The 18,730-nt window shown below is 52.9% G+C and overlaps 1 protein-coding gene across 2 annotated transcripts in view; it reads right to left on the reverse strand.

The window, feature by feature from the left end:
* Window positions 1–18,730, reverse strand: part of LTBP2 (latent transforming growth factor beta binding protein 2) — a 117,848-nt gene that overhangs the window by 33,762 nt on the left and 65,356 nt on the right. For both annotated transcript variants that reach the window (XM_054024878.1, XM_054024876.1), the window contains exons 9-12: window positions 8,901–8,975; window positions 2,698–2,820; window positions 1,598–1,762; window positions 280–474 (exon numbers count right to left, since the gene is read on the reverse strand). In XM_054024878.1, the coding sequence (XP_053880853.1) occupies window positions 280–474; window positions 1,598–1,762; window positions 2,698–2,820; window positions 8,901–8,975 (558 nt within the window). The remainder of the gene's footprint in view (window positions 1–279; window positions 475–1,597; window positions 1,763–2,697; window positions 2,821–8,900; window positions 8,976–18,730) is intronic.

Below are 18,730 nucleotides of genomic sequence, written 5' to 3' on the forward strand. Positions count from 1 at the left end.
TGGAACTCAAAGGTTGCCCCCGTCTCAAGGCCCAGGAGGGCCAGGGAACTCTGAAAAGGCCATGCCCTATGCCACTGGGATACAGGGGCAAGAGAGCCTTGCATAGCTCTGGAGCTGACCCGAGTCCACTTCAGCTGGAACCACAGTCCCTGGGATAGGCACAGCCTGAGGGTGAAAGAGGGAATTCATCCAGGGCACCTGTGTGCATAGCCGCTACTAATGTTGCATCACATCCCAATCTACCTTCCGCTGCTGTGGTTCCAGCACGGGGGAGTGTACCTGTGACTCCACCACTCAGGGCTTCCTGCAGCTGCGGCCTTTTTGCTGCCCTGTTGGACGTCCAGTTGCTGCTCTCCCCATGCTCCTCTGAGCTGAATGGCAGCTCTTCTGCCTCCGCCTTTCTCATGGACAGACGGATATCGGAGCTGGAGTAGGTGTAACCATGTCCCGCTGGGCAAATCTCCTTAAAGGCTTCTGCAAGGGAGACACAGGCCAAGGCTGACGTGGGGGAAAGGGGTAGAAACCAGTTGCGAGCACATGAGGCTGTCCTCTGGCAAGATCCAATGGAGGAACTGAAGATGCTGTCTTCTGCTATGCAAGTGAGAACGGCCAGGTGTGTGTTTGTGTGTGTACACACCCTCCATCCATCAGCCTACCAGAGTTAAAATATGGGTCTGTCCCATAGTTAGAACATGTTTGAGCCACCGTATATTAGAGCATGGTGTGAAGGGTGGATGTTTCCAGCAGAGAGAATCTGCTCCCAGAGCTGGGTGTGTCTGTAATGGACACATTAGCATTCACAGCTACTGGAGACTGAATCTCTCTGTTGGCTCAGAGCTACCAGGGGGAGCACCAAGGAAACACTCCCCCACCTTTGAAGACAGCTATCACTTCATCAACAGGATACAGCCATATAATGGGCAGAGGGGGCTACACATGGCACTGGGGACCTTCTAGTACTTTGGCCCTTTGATGCACATGTCCAAAGATGCCTTCCACCCAGTCCAGGGGTGTGTGTAGGAATTCCTAGCCCTGTGGGGTTCTGTGCTTGTCTCTCTGGTACTTAACACACCAGTAAAAGCCAAACCCATCCTTGCTTGGTGTGTTGGGGCACTTGAAGGCTGACACTTCAGGAGAGGATGAAACTTTCCCTTTCATCTCACTCTGCCTCCCCTAAGGTTCTGTCAGGCTAACCCAGGCATGGGGAAGGCTGTGGTCTCCCTCTGGGGCAGTGCTGCATGATGGCTGCCTGGCGAGGAACTTCCCCACCTCCAAGCTCAGATGCACTCACTTGTGCTGCAGACCCTCCAGGTTTGGAATCTGCTCTGCTCCACTCCAGCCTCCAGAGCAGCAGGCCGCTCTCAGCTAGTGCACTCTGCCTCCTAGCAAGCAACCACACAGACCACAGTCTCCAGGCTGGCCTGTCCCCTTGCACTCAGTCCCCTATAGACTGTTCACACCCACTTCCCAACACATCAGCGCGTGGCAAGGAGCCTGCATTGGTTCTGGGCCGAGGAGTCGGGAGAAGGTGTAAGGTGAAGGCCAGGCTCCAGGCTTAGAACACTGGGCACAGCTGGGCAGCAAACACAGCTCTCACCTGACCCAAGCATAGGACACTTCTCACAATTCCTCCCCCATCCTTTGCCAACACGGCTGCAGCAGCAGATCTGTTTGGTGATGCTCTGGGCGAGTGGTAGGGCACAGACGCCTCCTGCTGCTGAGCGATAGCACAGCCCCTGCTCCATGGACACGGCCTTATCCGCTGAAACACAAGCCCAGAGTTAGTGTTGGAGGCCAAGCCGTCACCTCTGCCAGGCACAGAGTGTCAAGGAAAAGTGCTGCCTGTCATTGCCTTCAAGGTCCTTCCCAGCTCTGCCTCTCTGTCACCAGTCCCAGGGCCTTATCGCATCCCTCCTCTGCTGTGATACAGCACCATCACCCCACTGATCTGCTTCTGCCCCAACGGTCTCCACGCTGTCCCTACACGTTGGCACTCACGCCACGCAGCCTTTGCCACTGGCTGATAAGGACTTTGGTGAAGAGCTGCAGGCCCCTCTCCCGGAAGCTGCGGTTTCCATAGTATGTCTCTCCCCAGCCTACACCTGCTTGGGCATTCAGCCCTAGGACCTCAGTGGAGTGGGCAGATCCAACAGAAGCGGCATGGAAGAGATGGGCTTCTATTTTGACTCCAGATACTCCAGTGCAGGTGCTCTCCACCCCCTTCCCCACAACTGCACCCCTGGGGAGAGGTCACTGCTTTCACGGCAGTCTCTGGAGAAGCTGGGTGCAGGCTGTCTATCTCCTGCATGCTCTGCCATAGCACTACTGTCATGTCGACTCAACAACCCGATGTGAACAAGGGAGGGAAGTGAGTGAGAATCCCATAGGAGCTGAACCCCGCGGCCCTGTACGAGGAGAGTGCTGGGACACATGGGTACACATTCATGCACACACATCATGCAAGGGCATGAATGCACGCACTCAGGATCTCACACCGCCCACCCACGCACACTCTCAGGGCATAGGGACACACTGGCACACACAGGGGCACACTGACACGTGATATCTTGTTTCCATCTGGCTCATGATCTGCTGGTTCCTGCTCACAGTTCTGGGGAAGCTTTGGGGGACGTCACTGGGGACCCTGGGTAGCTGCTTCCAGGCAGCCATGCAGGGCTTGGTCTCCAGAGCACTTACAGACACAGCGACTGCGGGACGGGTCCAGCATGGTCCCGGGTTTGCAGGTGCAGAGGAAACTGCCGCGGGTGTTCACACATTCGGCATCTTTACACAGGCCAAGCATCAGGCACTCGTTGATATCTACAGAGTGGAAGCAGAGAACAGAATCAGTCACAGTGCTCTGGGCATGCCCATTAACTGGAGTCAGCGACAGCAGCACATGGCAGGGGGAACTGCAGCAGGAAAGGGAAGGGGCTGAAATTCAACAGGGCAGGGACCTGTAATGTCCCCTATTGCTATGTAGCCAAATCGCCGGTGCTCCCTTCCCATAACCCGGTTGGTATAAGCGAAGAGAAAACAGCAAATCGAACAGCAAATTGACAGATCAAACCATGTCCAACAGCCCCACAAGCAGCACCTCCTGTCTGAGGCCCTTCCCAGCGCCCCACCCCACTTCATGGGCTGATACTGACCCTCATGCAACCAGCAAACAGCAGAAGTCTTTACCTTCCTGCAACAACACAGTTGGTCTCTCCAGGACTGAGCCAGTTGAGAAGTGACAGCAGGAGTCACCAGAGTAAATTCCCATGGGGTTTCCCCACATACAGGGCTGGGGAAGGTCTAACGTGAGGAGCTGCTGGGGGTGGGTTGCACCAGGAGCCCAGAGTGACTGAGATCAGGGTCTGCCTGGAGTGCCCTGGCCAGAGATCTGCTGACTCCCACACTGGTAGAAAATGAGAATTAGCAAAGGCCCCAACACCTAGCAGCATGGGAGAGCTGGGGAGTCATTCTCTGTAGCTAGACAGGGGAGGGGAATTTTGCAGGTAGCATTTGGCTTCCCATGTTCTCACCTAACATTTCTGTCCCACTGATAATGGGTGCTCAGCCTTCAGGAGCCTCAGACGGAAGGGGTGAGGGCAGGGCACTGTTGTACTACCTGGCCCCCTCCAGAAATTCCTGAGACACTACGTCCCCTCCTGGATGCTGTCAGCTAAGAATGTCCCCATAGTCCCTGGGCACAGGATTCCACTCCAGGCCCAGCAGAATCCTGCAGGGCTCTCTCTCATACTTTCCCATCAACGAGCACTAGGCTTTTAGGGGAGGGGACCCCACATCAGTGCGAGGCCAGGGCCTGGCAGGGTCCCTCAAGGCACCAACTGTATGGATTGTGCCCTCTGAGATTTCCCATTGTTCTATTTCTGAAACAGTATGAAACAGTCTCACTCTGGCCTAGCTCTTTCTGCAGTCACAGCCCGGGACACAGCCTGGGACAGTCAGCTCCAGGCCCTGAGGGGCTCATACCTGCCATTGCTGACACTGATGCCCAGATAGGTTGTTGGTAGGGACAGTGGCAGTGTCCTGTATCGCAAGGTCACCTGACTCCGCAAAGTGCTGCTCTCTCAAGCTGATGCTCTCTTTAGGGGCCTGAACTGGCTGGCCGGGACCTCAGCAGGCCATCTAGTCCCCCTCCCACACTGAGGCAGGGTTAAGTACACCTTGTCCCATGGGCCATGTTAACCTGCAAAAGGCGTGTCAAGAGCAAACGGCCAACCCAGAACGTCTCATAGCCTCGCCTCTCTCCTTCCCTGCTGCTGATGCTCCAGATTCATCCAGCTGGGTCCAGTCACCGTGAACCATCCAGATGTGGAAGCTGTACAGCATGCCATGGGTTAGGGAGGAATTTGGGAGTCTGCCTTTGCTAGCTGAGCCCCAGGTGGGTACAATAATGTGCCAGGAGATTCCAGACTTTTTGAAAATCTCCTCCCCTTTGTCCCAGAGTCCTGCCTTGCCTGTCTCCTAGCCAAGTTCACCTGCAGTCTGCTTCCTGCCTCCTGCCCCGGCTACATCCCCTTTGTTCCTCCCTGCAGCTGCCTTCAGATTCAATTGCTCTTTAGCCAAAATCTCCAAAATAAGCGAATGGAAAGAAATGACTGGGAAAGTTACTGGCCCCCCCTTCCTGCTCTATCAGATCAGGCAACTGGTACTGTTAGTCTGGCATCTTACTTGCTCTATTGGGTCGAGCCTCTAAGTCCCTCAAGTCCCATACCGCACCTTTGCTGTACAGCATCAGCACACTGGTCTCAGCTAGTCCAGTGTCCCATAGGACACTTGTATTGCAAACGGCTTCACAGGAACCTTTGTGATGACTGCAATCCCACATCCGCTGTGCATGGCCTGTTAGGTGCAGCTGCATAGATGGCTCGAATGATTGCTCTACTCTGGGATCCTCGTGGACACCAGATGTTGCATCTCACAGGGCTATTCTGGCAAAGTCATTTTTAAAGCTGTCAGACTGAGGTTTGGCAGGACTTGACTCATGAGCAAGTCTCCTCCTTCCTTTCAGCCAAATGCCCTGCGTGGCCAGACTGGGGCACTGTCTGCAAAGGATGCATCGTCAGGAATCAAAGAGTGCGGGTGCACAGCCAGGACTGGGGGAACCTGCCCTTGCACTGACAGCTCTGCATCAGTCGGAGGAGTGGAAGGCATGTCTCCAGCTTGTCACTGGTGCAGCTGGTTCTGGGGATACACGCGGGAGAGCTAGCAGCTCCCAAGTCCGAGCCATGGCTCTGCCACTGATGCAGTGTGTGACCTGAAGCAAATTCCCTGTCCCCTCTGGGCCATCCGTAAGGGGGCTGGAAGCTCTCAGGAATGCTTGCTAAGTACTTGTTATCACCACCACCTGTGCAGCAGGACGGACAAGCATCATTTCCTTGCTGTTCCCACAGTTCCCATCCAATAGGGACCTAATAACTGAGTAACCTCCCAACCGGTCACATGGCCCACAGCAGACAAGAGCAGATTCCCCTGCTGCCGAGAGTCCCCGCTGCAGGCTTCAGACAGACCCAGCATCCTCTTCACAGCGTGGAAGATGCCAGCCGGTGCTTTTCACCCTTCGAGCATGGCACACTGAAGCAGAGCCCAGGATTAGCTGCTCTGTTCATTCCCTCTGGGGCACCTGGCATTGGCCACTGTCGGTAGACAGGATACTGGGCGAGATGGACCTTTGGTCTGACCCAGTATGGCCCTTCTTATGTTCTTACTGGCAGTGGGGACTAAGCTTTGTGCATCTAATTTAAACCAGAGGGCTAGATTCCATCCCCTGCTCCAGCCCCCTCGCGTTTCTGTCAGTGCAGTAAAGCTGCCCGAAGTGGGCCGCTGAGAACTCCCACCGTATGGGAATCCCCAAGTGACACAGAAGCAGCATTGCCAGCTGTACGCTACCCATCCTTGCCCATCCCCAGTCAGGGATGTGGCTGGAGCCATGACACAGTGCCTTGAGGGAAGGGGAGCCCACAAACCCAGAACCACAAGCAGCCCAGCCGTTTCTTCCATTCTGCACATAGCTGGTTCTTATGCCTGTTGGTGCGTCTCAGTAATAACCTCAGGTGCACAGGGAAGGGGGAGCACATAGTACAAAGGCCCTAGTGAGTTTACCGAGGGGCCAACACGGTCAGTGTCTGAAGAAGAAACCAGACCCGAGTTGGAGATGCTGTGTTCCATGACTCATGCATGTTAGTAGGGTGACCAGACATCCCAATACTAGGGGCTCTGTCTTATATAGGACCCTATTACCCCCCCCACACACACACACACACACACACACACCCAATTTTTCACACTTGCTGTCTGGTCACCCTACATGTCACACACATTGTCCTCAGTGTATTCTGAAGCAAGGTCCTGACTTTGGCCCTCACACCTTCACCAGACTGCTTGGGGTTTCCGGGGCCTAGTGATTACATGTTGCCCAGTTGCCCTGTGCATTTCCAGTTAGCAGCCACAGGATGCAGCCCAGCTAGGGGAGGGATCCCCATCTTCTTCCCCTACCCAGCACCAGTCACCAGTTTCCATGACAATCTCTGCCCTGTGCTCAGCAGCTAGGTGCCACTGTCCCTGTTGTTGAATAGCTGGGTGCCGGGAGCATCAGGAGGTGGCCTCTCCAGGACCTGTGCTGTTCTCATTAACAGAAGTGGAGCTGAGGCCCCTGGGTTGTCATTAATCAATGGCAATCAGCAATTCCACTGGAGATTAGCTATTAGCTCTGGAGGATTTGTGCTGCACAGCCAAACTCAGTTCCAGAGGGACAGCATTTCCAGGGATCAGCTGGATTGCTGGAGTTCAAGCCAATTGGTGCTTGAACTTCCAGCCACTCTCTATCTGGCCTCTGTAACAGTGCTGATGCCGCAAGGCTGTTCTCTGGTATTTAGTAAGCAAAGACAAGGAGGCATCCTGGCAAAGGGATGCCAGGCGGTTTGCTTCTCTGCAGTGGGGACACAGGAGTAACCCAGGCTGTCCTCCTGGCCAGCCATACAGAGCAGTGGCAGGAGGGCTCCCTGAGGCCCCCTCAACTCCTGCTTGGGCCCTGCTGCCATCTCTCATCGATGCTTTAACAAAACCCAAAGCTCAGTGGATCACTCAGCCTGTTGGCTCCCTCTCAGCTGGGCTCCATCCTATAGACAAAGGCCTTGAGAACATCCAGCAGCTCTCATCCATCATCCCACTTCCTCTTCCATCTCTGCTGGGAAGGACCCCATGTCACCCATGTGATCCTTCTCCAACGTTCTATTAGCCAAATTGCTCTTTTTGCCTTTGAATTCAGGTCCTGGATTAGCACTGGGCTCCCAGACACACGTCCCATGGCCACAGCAAGGACATGGGAATGTAAGTGTATAGCACTTCAAGGCACCAAGGCATCTGCAGGACAGTGCGTCTCCTGCCAGGCTCAGAAAGGTCCCTGGGGAGGCAGAGCACTCATGGCCACATCTCTTTCTCTCCCAACATGTCCCCATGCCAGGAGCCACACAGAGGGCCAATACAGCGCCCTGACACTAGCCCTACACTGATTGTCACAGGGAATTGAGGCCACTGTGCTGGTGACCATTCTCCTCTAGGACACCGTGGGGAAGCTCTCAGGTGACTCATTACTTAACTCACTGAGATGGAAAGTCCCTGCTAGAGGAGATGAGTCACTGGACTGCATGCCATGAGCTTGTCCAGGCAGGCCCAGACACCATCCTCTAAGGGACATCTCATGGCTTATCAGGAATCATGACAATTTGACTAAGAAATTCCAGCTCCCAATCACTGCACAGAAAACATGGACTTTACGGTTGGAAAAATGTCAGATATTCCCCTAATGAGGAACAAGGGAAAAGCCGCCCTCCTCAGGTGGAGCAGATGAATGGGACAGACAAATGCATCCACCCCCCAGCCCCATGTGGGGCAAAGGGGACTCCTGGGGTGATTGGCCCACACATAGACACCCCTCAATGTGGGGCAGAAGAAACTCCAGGGTGAATAGCCCACATAAGATACTCCCCGATGGGGACAGAGGGGACCCCTGGGATGAATGGCCCAGATGTATCTGGGGAGAGGGATAGCTCAGTGGTTTGAGCATTGGCCTGCTAAACCCAGGGTTGTGAGTTCAATCCTTGAGGGGGCCACTTGGGGATCTGGGCCAAAATCAGTACTTGGTCCTACTAGTGAAGGCAGGGGGCTGGACTCGATGACCTTTCAAGGTCCCTTCCAGTTCTAGGAAATGGGATATTTCCATTAATTATTATTATTACCCTCTACTCCCAATGTGGGGCAGAGGGGACCCCTAGGATGAATGGCCCAGACACAGCCGCCCCCTGATGTGGGGCAGAGGACACTCTGGGGTTGAAAGGTGCATAGACAGGCCCCGCCCTGGAGCAAGGCAGACTCTGAGGAGCCTGGCAGAGTATAAAGTTTATGTACTTGATGCAGACAGATTTTCAAGCCAACTCACTTTCACCACTCCTCTCGAAAAACCCAAACAAACTCTCCCCCTCCCCCTCCAAAAAATCACTAGCAACTTGCAGTTAAAGTTGCTTCAGGCTACAGGAAATATACTGATCACTTGTTTTTAACACCACTAAGTACATGCTGAACTTAGAGATGCACATCACTAGTGCAGGCACATGGTGGGAGAATCTTGTGGGTCAGAGATAAGGCTGTTATCTGGGGAATTTGATTGGTATTGCTGTGAAACACCCTGAGCTGTCAGGGACATGCAATTTTTCTGTACAGTTAGTGGAATGTAGCTAGTTACTTTCACACTTTAAGGCTGAGGGTTCTTTAACTGTAACATCCCCAGTAGGCCGGTCCCCGGGCAGGAAGTGAACCCATTTTACACACAGGAATGATTATTCTCAGACTCCTTATCAGGCAGAGTGAAGGGATCAAAGTGGCATCCTTACCTTGACAGTGGCTCCGATTCAGCCTCTTGTATCCTTGGGGACACTCCACCTGTCTGTTTTCAATCACTGGATGAGCTAGGACAACAGCAAACAGTTTGGAAGCTTAGGGACTAGGGCTAAACTCCACAACCCCATCTTCTCTTTCTCTCTCCTTGACTCCAGTCTCTCCTTTACGCCCACCAGCCAGTGAGCTTCGTGTACTCCTGACCCTGCCTTTTCTTCTTCTCCCAACTCCTCTGTCAATAAGTCCCCTGTCACTACCTCCACACCACTAGCTATGCGCATCAGGAACTCAGCTCTCACTCATGCTGCTGAATTGCTCAGCGGTGGTCCCACAGTGGAGCAGGAGATGCTCCTGACACACCTCAGAGCCCCCTCTTCCGCACCCTCTGCTACTCCACTGGCCTTCTCTCCATCCCTGCAATCAGTCTCTCTGCTGCTGGTATGAGAGCCTTCTCCTCTGCAGCCGCTGCCATCTGGAACTGCCTCTTGCACCATCAACTCCACCCTTTTTCAAATCTCCCTTTCAGATGTTTCTATCCCTTGCTTACTACTTTATTTTCCCCTCCCTCACCATTACTTGCTTCGCAACCAGATGTTTCAATTTATTCACTATACGATGGACTGTATCCTGCAAGCGCTCTGAGCATGTACTGCCAATGACTTCAAAAGCAGTTCTGCAAGTGAAGGGCCTATAGAATGGTGCCCAATGCCCTTATTTTCTGTCATTGATGGTATAGTGCTTGGTGTTAAATCTATAAAGTAGTCTAGGCTACACAGTCTATATTAAAGGCACCTACGGCTCATGGTGATCAATGCATCAGAAATACATCACCCAGATCAGGACAGATTTTCAAAAGACCTCATGGCTGGACTGCCCACTGCTCAGCACCCACAATTAGGGACAGATTTTCATAAGAGCTCAGCTCCCATTTAGGTGCCTAAAGAAGGACAAGATTTTTCAGAACTTCTCAGCACCTCCTATTGTGAGATTTGTGGTTAGATTTTCCAAAGAATTCAACACCCAACATACTGGGCTCTTTTAAAGATCTGGTGACTTATTTTTGGCCTAAATGGATACTGCACACTTCCGAAAGCGTAGCTCAAAGAGTCCATAAAACATACCGCACAAGATCAAGTTGGGTTGTACCACACTAACCCACCCCAGCCGACCTCCTGGGGCAGGATGGGGAACAGGATGGAGAATGGAAGTGGCCCAAGAGCAGCTGTTTCAGAGACCCAACTTCACCATGTAGCGTTTCCAAGCGTTAGTTGATCCCTTCATAGGTTTGTCCTCTAACTGCTAGCCATGCTGAGTGGTTAAATGATTCACCTTTAACACCTACAGGCCATGGGCAGGGTTAGGGGTAAGGCTGACGGTGACAAAAGTCATGGCTTTGAAGGGGGTTTCACAACAAGCCCACAGGTAACATTTTCAAAAGTGCCCAAGTGGCTTAGGAGCCCAAATCCCATTGACTTTCAATGGGACATAGGTTCCTCAATGCCAACTGCCTTTTGAAAATGGGACTTAGGTGCTTTTGAAAATATTTCCCTGGTCTTCGTCACCCCAGCTGGTCTGCTGAGAATCCAGACTCCTCCCGGAACTTTCCCAAACCAGGCGCTAGGTGCAGCATGCTGGAGTCTGGATGGATGGATTTTTACAAGGTTTTAAATGATGATGAACTATTATCAGAAGGGTTTGAACAATCTTTATTGTAAAATAAAGGGCAGTCGGTTGACGTTTCTCATACTGTCCCCATGACAAACAGCTTTAACAGTAATTCACATATTCTGGGCCATGCCTTTCCTTTTCAAAAGAAACCCTAACATAAGGACGTTGCCCTTTTCTTGCCACAACAACCAACCAGCCTTAGTTCTGACCTACGCCCCCAATGTGACATGAGTTTTGGGTGGTCTGAAGCAGCCCCTACCTACCTCCATGGTGTCTGGGTACCCTCTGTGACCTTGGTCTCAGCCTATCTGGCTCTCCCCCAGACTTCTATCAATTGGTTTCCAAACCCAAGCAACCATAAGGGTATCAGGGTGCAAATTGGCTCCAACTTGCAGGCATGTGCTGGTGCTTTGAGATCCCCTTTGTGGGGAGCATGAAGGGTAGTTTGATGCTGAGTCCCAAAGGGAAGAGCCCAATCTCTTCACACGGTCACCTCTCTGCAGCAGTGTTACCACCCACAAACAAACACCCCCATCAAGATCTCTTCCCTGAAGAAGGACCTGGTCTTCACTAATGTCACATGCAAGGCTCTAACTCCTGCTGCTCCCCTAACACCTTCAGAGAGGCACAGGATCCTGCATGAAGAGTCGTACATGCCAGGCTCATCCAGAGGGGGCACAAACCAGAGCTATGAACCTGGGCCTGTTGACAACACCTCCCAGTAAAATATGTCAACAATGTCACTCATGTTGGGCAACCATAGGTGAATGAAATCTACAAGTCAGAGATTAGACTGGCTAAGAAAATTAACAGAGTGCATACAACTCAATGATCATTCTCCCATCATGCCACTGGGGGTTAGGGTCAGCAGAAGGAAGGCTCCTACACATTGGGAAACGTTGTCATCTGGGTAGAGCAGTGGGGACTGGGCATCAGGAGTCCACTTCTGTTCCTAGCTGTGTCCCTGACTCACTGTGTGACCTTGCAAACCTTACTCTCCCTCTCTGATTCAGTTTCCGCATCAGTAACATGGAGATACCAGTAAAGCTATACTGTCAAGACCTTTGACATCCTTTGATGGAAGGCACTATTGGATTGCAAAGTATCACTGTTGTTATAAGGTTCAGGATGCAAGACCCCAGGAGGGAAAAGTCACCCACAGCATCTAGTGTCTTCCCTGGACCTTGCAGAGTAAGAAATGTAAAGAGAGGCACGACACAGACCATGCCAGAAATTAGCGAGGGGCTTAGAACAGTCAGACTCAGGAGACATGCAAAGAACCCACTTCAACCCTAGGAGCATTCATGCAACAGGCTCAGCCCTATATGTGCCATCTCCTGCAGAGTTGGTCTCCATACCAAGCTGGCCTTTTAATGTATAGGAGCAGTAGGGTGACCAGACAGCAAGTGTGAAAAATCGGGACTGGGGTGCGCGGTAATAGGTGCCTATATAAGAAAAAGACCTCAAAATCGGGACTGCCCCTATAAAGTCCGGACATCTGGTCACCCGAAGGAGCAGTAGATGCACTTGTGCACCCAGTGTGAATTTCATACAGCATGATGAGGGATTACTCCATCCGCCCTGGGCACAAAAATGCTGGCCAACCTCCCACTGACAAACAAATGTTTTTTATCTTGTGAAATAAGTTATTATTGGATCTCAAAGGTCTCAAATGCGGGTGAGTAAGCTACAGTCCCACCCTCATTCACCCCCAATGAATCATAATCTGGAGCCAGTAATTCATCATGTAAGTATACGGCCTAAGTGGAAACAGGAGGGTGGGCAGGCCATCAGGCCTAGGGTTCCCCACACATTTCTATTCTCATGCATATGCCTCTTGCACCTTATCGGGAAATTTACTTTGAAAACAGCCTCAGTACCCCCAAGCAAATGGGTAGCACAATTAACAGGCAGCTCCTAGATTCACCAACAACTCTAGTTAAGGAGCCTGCAGCTCAGACCTGAGAAGGTGCCCCCAAACTGCCTGCGCTACAAGTCTGAAGATTCTCAGGGCAGAAAAATGGCAAAGAGCATCCAGACCAGGCAGAGAGTACCTGGATGATGGCCTGGCTGGGCAGATGAATTGCCACATTTTCCAGTTGGTTGCTTCTGCCATTGACAAGTGCCAGCAAAGCAGCACAGTTACAACACCTGCAATCAGTCGTCTCTCCACCTCTGTGATGTCCCAGGTTCCCTGCTTGGATTGTCCAGTTGCACGTGACAAGGGAAATGGAAGGAATGACATAGGCTCCGACGAGATGCTGAAATAACAGCTGAGGGGACATTTATTACCTTTTCCCCCTTTTTACAAGGTGCTCTCTGCTCTGGCTGCACATGATTTCCTGACTCACTCACTCTCACTACACAGAATTTTAAATAGTGTCTTAAAATAGTTTTGTGGGTTTAAAAATGGTCCATAACCTACATAATTAAATCTCTCAAACTTTTTATAGGCGAGTACAATCCAGCCAATAAATTCCAAAGAGGCCCAATTCAGGCACTGTGTTTTGCAGTGAATGAAAGTGAACTTCAGGGAGTGGGAGGAGCTGAGGAGGGAGCCAGGCTGGGGTGGGAAGTGGTTAAAGGGGTACTTTGTCCTGGAAAGAGATTTTTGTGGGGTGAGGAATTTTTTCCCCACATATTGTGGAATATGTTTTGGAACAAAACGTGTGCGTAACAACTAAGTAACCATATGGCTGTATCCTGACACCCTTCATCCGCCCAGCCTCCTATTCCCCCATCTAGCACTTGTAGCTCTCCCTTGTAGTATCAGGTCTGCAAGTTCTTCGTGGCAGGGAACGTGTCTGTCCATAGGGCCTGGGAGGCACCTAGCACATTGTGGATGCCAAGAATAAATCAGGGACAAATCTGAGACAAGGTAGTGGACTGTGAAAATGGCCATAAAAGGACCCTACCATGGGTAAAAAAATAGCATAACAGCAAGTGCTATTCAGGGCTTGGGCAGAAGATCATCCTGGGCCCTACCCAACACTCTCTGAGTTAATGGTCAGACTGTAGACGGACAGATTAATTTTGCAATGTAACCCATGTTCATTGAAAGAGCAACTGTAGTGTAACATGAACAGATCTCTCTGCACCAAGGGGAACCAAGACACGATGTCTGAAATATTGGGTATGGAGGTTGCTCTCTTTCTGTCAGGGTACGGTCGCAAAGCAATGAGACCCTATGGCTGCAGGAGGACGTCAACTAACTGCCAGCTTGGACTTGGTTACGCAAGCAGAGGATCATTTCCTTCCTTGAAATATGAGGTCATCAAACTAGAACCAAGACAAGGAAATCAACGAAAGGCCAACCTGTGAAGGAGAACTGCATCTGAACTTAACCATCCTCTCCAAACCTCCCAGCTCTTGGCAATGGGAGACAGGCCTGGTAGGTTCGTGTTCTGGAATTTAATGGCGGGTAGTGATTGGAGAAAATAGATCTGGTGCTCAGATTGAACAGAGGCAGTGCTAGTGTCAGCAAAGGCTGCCAGAAGATCCTGGGCTCCTCTGTGTCTGTGTCTGCTTCTTTTCCAGACGGTTAGAATGAGGCTTAGCCCTGGTCTATGCTTACAATTTACACTGATGTAGCTAGGATGCTCAGCGCTGTGAAAAATTCACACCTCTGAGCACGGAAGTTAAGCTACCTAGCCCCCCCCCCCCCAGTGTAGACAGAAGCATCCTTCCTTCAATCTAGTTCCTGCTGCTCAGGAAGGTGGATTGCCTCCACTGACAGAAGAACCCCTTCCATCGATGCAGGAAGTGTCTACATGGCTGTGCTGCAGCTGTGCCACTATAGTGCCCGTAGTGTAGACATACTCTTAGGCTAGGTCTACACTACCCGCCTGAATCGGCGGGTAGAAATCGATCTCTCGGGGATCGAATTATCGCGTCTCGTCGGGACGCGACAATCGATCCCCGAATCGACGCGCTTACTCCACCAGCGGAGGTGGGAGTAAGCGCCGTCGACGGGGAGCCACAGAGGTCGATTTTGCCGCCGTCCTCACAGTGGGGTAAGTTGTCTCCGATACGTCAAATTCAGCTACACTATTCGCGTAGCTGAATTTGCGTATCTTAAATCGACACCCCCCCCCCCCCCCCGTAGTGAAGACCTGCCCTTAGACTGGAGACAGAGGGAGCAGCTGAGCAGCACCTGTGGGCAGGGAGCTTTCAGGCTTGTTTGAAGACACTGAGGTCTGGCTCCATATTAAAATGCTGTGTCTGCCGAGCCTTGCCAGTTCTGCAGGCAGCAGGCTCTGCATTTAAGGGGCGAGTGCTCTCCAGGTGGCTGTGCAACAGGACTCCTCCCAGACAGGACAGAAAGTAGCCCTTTCCAAAGAGCCCTTCGCCACCCCACTGTCAACCAGGCTCATGACTCTGAGCAAGCCTAGTCTCTGTTATATCTGCCAATGCAGCAGCGTCCCAAGCAAGGCCTGCCTTCCACATGGGCAAAGGGGTACGTACTTTCTCAGTGATCTCATTGGGAGGCCAGGTGCCATTAGCTCACAGCCTGAGACAGAGGGAAGCGAGCGCGTGCCCTGACAGCCTTGGATTCCCAGGGCTCACGCAGGCGCTTATCTCCTCGGCTTTAAAATAGTCAAGCTTGTCAGCATGAAAAAGGAAACCGGCAGCGAGAAGATCAGTCACAGGGGATTTTCAGTCCAAGTTGACCTTTAAGCAGCCAGAAAGACTCAAGATGCTATTTTCTCTCATCTGCCACCCAATTACAACCATCCCAGGAGAGGAGAATCTAGCACAGGACCCCAGCTTTCACTGCCCCCCTCCCCAGTGTGTGGCCCTGGGCTCCTGCCGCCCTGTACATCAGGTTAGTGATAGAGCTGTTCCCAACCCAGTGCCAGATACATTATACCACACTGCCCCTGGGGTACTGACACAGCACGTGGGCAATGCTGCCCCAGGCAGGATGGAGAAGGTCAGACTGGCGGTGAATCAAAAATGAGCTGGATTCCTTGGCCACGTTCCGGACACAAAGCTACTTAATGCCAACCCTTCTGGAGACACTGCACTGGATGGAAGCAGCATTGCCTCGTGAGAACCCTGGCCAGGTCTCTGCACACTTTGATGAATGTATTTTTAGGTTACATCTCTTCTCTAGTGCTCTAGGCACCTTCCAAGATAGCGATGGCAGCTGTGTGTGGAAGGGGAATGAGTTAGGCCCAAGGGTTTACAGAAGCCAGAAGAGCCTGGGAGCGATGAATGGCTGGACACACTGATTTGGTGCAGGCACTGGATGGGGGAAGGTGGAGGGTGTTTAACAGAGATTGTTAGGAAGCTCTGTAGGGGCAGGGAGAGCCACGGGGAAGGGGGTGGGGGGTTAAATGAGGCATTGCTGATTATGAGGTGATGGAGCTGAGCCAGGTAGAACAGTCAGCACACAGTGAACCAAGGATGCAGCAAACAGGAGGCCTCCTGAGAGAAAAGGAGGCAGGTTCCAACAGGAGGAGAGTATAGCTCTGAGAGGGGCATCAGCTGGAGCAGAGACAGGCAAGGAACCAAGGCTGTGCAATGAGAAAGCGAGGGATGGCATCAGTGTGGCAGGCAGTCGATGGCTAGTGGGAGCCAGTGGCGTAGCCAGCTTCTCAGTGCAGGGGGAGCAACCATAAAAAAGGCGCTCCTCCTTGGCTCCTCCTCCGGCTGCTCCGCGCCCCACCCCCTTGGCTCCTCCAGCCACGCTGTGCTCCCCCTCGGAGGGGCTTGGGGGGGGGGCGCAGGAGAAGGGGTGGTGGACGGGTGCTGCTCACTTCTCCCGGGGGCTGGGAGGAGCAGAGCAGTGGGGCGGGCAGCAGCTGGTGGGCAGATCCCCTCTCCCCGGCAGCTTCCTGGTTCCCTCTCCCGGGCAGCCCAGCATTTTTTTCAAAAGCAAGAGCCTGCCAGGCCGCCGCTGGGGTCCTGCAGGCAAGGGGGGGGCGGGCAGCACGGCCAGAGGAGCGAAGCGGCCGGGCTCCTCAGCCATCACACCCCACGCTCAGCGCGGCCGCCTCCTGCGGCGGCTCAGGGCTCGGCGGCCGCTGGTGGGCAGATCCCCTCTCCCCGGCAGCTTCCTGCTTCCCTCAGCCCAGAAGTAGGAAGCTGCTGGGGAGAGGGGATCTGCCCGCCAGCTGCGGAACACTCAGCCGCCGAGCCCTGAGCCGCCGCTGGAGGCAGCTGCGGCGGCGATGTTGGGGCCGCGCTGAGCATGGGGCGCGATGGCCGAGGAGCCGGCCCCTTCACTCCTCTGGCCGCGCCTGCTGCCCTCCCCGCAATGGCTCCTCCGGAGTCCGGCCGTGCTGCACCCCCACTTGCCTGCAGGACCCCAGCGGCGGCCTGGCAGGCGCCGCTTTTGAAAAATGTACTGAGGGGAAGCGGCTGCTTCCCCTGAACCCCCCTAGCTACGCTACTGGTGGGAGCCCAGAGTTCTGCCTCCAAGAGACCCTATCTCTAGCATTGGTTTTAGTCAACAGGCCCTCAGTAAACATCCCAGGGATGGAGACAGCCAGGGAGAAGCAGGCTGAAGTGTGCGTGGTTAATCAAAAACAGACTGCAAAATCCTCTCTCCTTGGACTGAGCAAAGGCTCCAAGCCTGCCACTGAAACCTCAACCTGATTTAACACACAGCAGAAAAGACCTGCTCCCTAAGTGGAGAAAGCTCTGACCCAGCTGCTGAAGCCACTGCCAGCAGAAAAGCAGACAGCTCAGCCTTAGCAATGGACTCCAGAGGGAAAGCACACAAGCGATTGCATCCCTAGGAGCAGGCAGACTGCTAGGTACGGGGTGAGGGAATGAGTCCATTTCTTGGAGCCAGTGGACAAGAACAGGGATCTCTAAAGCTGCCCAAAGGGCGTTGGGCTAAAGAGTCTTGCTGTCCAGATATGTTGCCTCCAGATGATCTGTGGCAGACAGCTTCCCCATGAGTCACAACATTCCCCAAGACCCCAGCGAGGGGCACTGTGTTGCTGGAGGTGCTGTCAGCGAGGCGAGCTGTGAAACCAAGATCCTGCCCACATGCAGTCAGCTAAGATCCCACCTTGGATTGTTAGCCTTGGTGGCTGGGGTAACTTTCAGCTCGGGTAACTCCATTCTACCTTACCAGCTGTTCCAACTGGATACAAGATTCTTCTGCGTTTAATGTGCTAACCTGTTGTTTTGTGTTGCTGTGCACTGTGAACCAGCTGCTGCAGCCCACTCAGCCACAACTGAGTGATGGGCAAAGGGAGACCTTCAGAGAACAAGTCAGGAATGTGTCTCAAGCCTGTTGGGATCCCTCTGGCCAAGAAGCACTATGAAAGTGTAATCATGTGTAAGCCTCAGCTCCTTCCCACTTCCAGCCATGCCCATGTGCATTGCCACAGTGAGACCAGCGTCCATGGCAGACTGTGCCACTCCAGTAGAACTAGGTCATCATCAAATCTTTTAAATCTCTTTCCTCTGCATCATCCCCAATCTGACTGTGGTGAGGCCAGCCAGGGTTTGATTTCCAAGAGGTTCCAATTGCTTTTACAATGCCTAAGGGTGCAGCAGGGAGAATGGCATGTGGCTTGCAATACCATTCCATATATCTAATGACTGTGGCTCCAGCTGGGAGAGCAGCCAGCCATTGCCAGCTATGCCTAACACGGTGGGAGGTCCGTGTGGGGAACATTGCAGATGCCAAGCCAGACACTACAGGATCCAACTTTCCAGTACATTCCGATTCTTCTCTAGGACAAAACCTTGAAAAATGTGGGCGAAATACAAATAAAATGGCCTTCAAAGCACGGGATCTTAATGAAGTTAAAACCTCCACCCGCATGGGCGGTTGGGGCGGGGGGGGGGGGGAGAAAGAGAGCAGCAGGAGTGAAGCCTACTGGGCAGGGAGTTTGCAGGACTGCCAGATCTGGGCCCATGGCTAGGCTGACCCCTGGCTATCCTGTGGGAGAAGGGAAGGGGCAGAGTCTGAAAGGGGTGGCTTTACTAGTTTACTGCTCCAGCCAGAAACTCTTGAAGCTTATGTGGCAGGGGCAGAAGGGAAGTGGTTTCTCCCAGCTGTTTAGTCAGTGCAAAAGACAGTACACAACACCTGGACAAATCCAGCAGCACCCCATCCTCGCAGGGATCTCACTCCCACAGAGCTAACCAAGCTCTGCGGAAAAGGGATGGGTGCTATTTCTATCTTGTTAAG

This window comes from Malaclemys terrapin, chromosome 4 (genome assembly GCF_027887155.1).
Source record: "Malaclemys terrapin pileata isolate rMalTer1 chromosome 4, rMalTer1.hap1, whole genome shotgun sequence".
Taxonomy (NCBI): domain Eukaryota; kingdom Metazoa; phylum Chordata; order Testudines; family Emydidae; genus Malaclemys; species Malaclemys terrapin.